Source organism: Carlito syrichta, unplaced genomic scaffold (assembly GCF_000164805.1).
Source record: "Carlito syrichta isolate Samal-C Ts95f unplaced genomic scaffold, Tarsius_syrichta-2.0.1 Scaffold302429, whole genome shotgun sequence".
NCBI classification, from domain to species: Eukaryota; Metazoa; Chordata; class Mammalia; order Primates; family Tarsiidae; genus Carlito; species Carlito syrichta.
Genome location: NW_007246525.1, coordinates 52173 through 54390, shown reverse-complemented (window position 1 = coordinate 54390; position 2218 = coordinate 52173). Strand labels below are relative to the sequence as shown.

The 2218-nt window shown below is 62.7% G+C and overlaps 1 protein-coding gene across 1 annotated transcript in view; it reads right to left on the bottom strand.

The window, feature by feature from the left end:
• EFNB1 (ephrin B1) overlaps positions 1 to 1513 on the bottom strand; it is a 12895-nt gene extending 11382 nt beyond the window's left edge. The window contains exon 1 of the mRNA XM_008056650.2: positions 578 to 1513. Coding sequence (XP_008054841.1) covers positions 578 to 705 — 128 coding nt within the window. The 5' untranslated portion in view covers positions 706 to 1513. The remainder of the gene's footprint in view (positions 1 to 577) is intronic.
• Between the last annotated feature and the right edge of the window lie 705 nt (positions 1514 to 2218).

The following is a 2218-nucleotide window of genomic DNA, read 5'->3' as shown; positions in this document are numbered from 1 at the left end:
CGGGGGGGGGGGGAGAAGAGACGGCAAAGCGAAAAGCCGGGGAGGCAAACAGGGAAGAAAGAGAAATGAAAATGGGAGAAGCCCGAGTGGGGATGCAGTTCCTGCCACCCGCCCCAAGCGCCTGGTCACGCTCCGCGTTCCCTCCACAGCTAAGCTAACCTGTGTTCCGGCCTCGCCCCCCGCCCGAGTCAAGCTAGCCCCCAGAGCGGCTCTCGGAGAAAACCACCACGTCCCAGTGGCCCCGGAGGGGGCTGCGTTCTCGCCCCCACCTAGCTCTCCGGTGCGCTCTTGAGCGCCCGGACTCCACAGCTCCTCCTGGTGCGACCATATCGACTTGATCCGGGACGTGCAGAGGCGAAGGCCAGGAAGCCCAGGGGTCACAACCCAGCCAAGTGCCCCCACCCCACCCCGCCGCACCCTGCTCCGCCCGCCCGCCCGAAAATATACTAGAAAAACCAGAGACAAAATGGGGCGCCGCTCCTCCTCCACAGACCTTCCCACACGCGTTCGGGGGCGCGCGGCCTGACCCCAAAGGAGTGCCCCCCACCCCAGGGACCAGAGCAGATAAGTTACTCACTTGGGGTTGAGGGAGCTCCAGGATACTGGCTCTAGGTTCTTGGCCAGCGGAGTGGCGAGTCGGCACAGCGCCAACACGACCATCGCCACAAGCCACTTGCCGAGCCAACGCTGCCCAGGCCGGGCCATCTTCCCAGGGGACAGACTGCACTTTGGGATCCCCTGGCGTCTCCTCAGCAAAGCTCGCCTCGCCTTCCCGTGCCGCGCTGCGCTCCGAGCCTCAGGCGCCCATCCTCCGCAGCCTCTGGCCTTGAAATGCTCCCCTCCCGCCGGCTTCGGTGTTGCTCTTCTCCGCCCGGCCGGCCAGAAGGACTCACTGGGCAGCCGCCCCCAACCTGGACATGGGTTTCGGCCTCCGAGGGCTCGCTCTCCTGACCTCTCCGCCGCCGCACGAGGCGCGACGGGGGCTCTAAGCCCCCGGGTGATCCCGCCCGATTCTGGTCGGCTCCCCGAGACTGTTCGGGACTGTGCGCCCTCTCCCTGACGGGGTCTCCCAGTGAAGGATTCGATGGCCGCCCCGACGCCTCGACCGTCCTGGGATCGGTGCCCCTGGGAAGAAGTGGGGGTCTCCTCACAACACAAGATCGGCCCTTGGGCTCCCGACTGGGCCGCCCTGGCACAGGCTCCGTTCCTCTGGGCCACACTGGGATTCCGGGCTGCGCGCCCCCCAACACCTCCTACTTCAGCGCGGGCCCTGTTCAGTGTGCTTAGAAGAGCAGGGAGATGCTGCCGAGCAAGCCAATCCCATTAGTTTGCGTCTCCGAAGACCTGGCCGGGTAGCCCAGCAGCCCAGTCGCTGAGTCCTTGCTCCCCGGCGATTGAGCCCGAGGGTCTGCGGCCAGTGCGAGCCTCACACACCTCTCACTGCTCCAGCGCGCATAGACTCCCTCCGATGCCGCCGAGCTGTCTACTCCCCTGCTCAGGCGAACGCAAGGCCAACCCTGTTTCTCTTAGCCAATAGCAAGCTCCGTGACGGGGTCCTTGCCTCATGCCACGCCCCCAGAGCAGGAAAGGGGCGGAGTTTAGAGAGCTCTTAAGGCCGCCGCGCTCCGGATGGCACCAATCTGAGTGTGCGGCTCCTGCGGTTGGGTTTGGGTCCCGCTTAGTCCTTGTTCCCAGAGCGCTCAGCCCGTGGGAAGCTGGCACTTCTCTAGAGATTGCCTGCCTGCTCGTCTCCCCGCGCGTCTGGTCAACATCCTGGCCCATTCACCTGGCGCAGACAGTCCCAAGTACCCCGGGAAAGTACTTCCATTCTCTTTTCTTTTTCTTTCTTTTCTTTTTTTCTTAACATTTTAAATTTATTTATTTTAAAGATGTGGCGTATAATTCAGTATTAGATAGATAAGTGCCATTCTCTTTTCACACACAGGAACCCTGAAGTCCTGCTCTGTGCTCACGTCCGCGTCAAGTACAGCCTATCTGCTCTCTGCCCGGTCTCACGTAGGGTTCTGCTGGGCTTTCCTTTTTCCGCCCTCGAAATGCACTGTCCGCTTGCACTTGGACCCTGAGCCCGGAATACAAAAGTGGATACTAGTGGGAGGTGGAGACTCAGGAGGGTCAAGTACGGGATCTGGGGACGTGGCGGGCGGCGGGGGGGAGGTTGTTCTTCGCCCCAGGAGACCAGGCCTTCAGGAATCTCAGC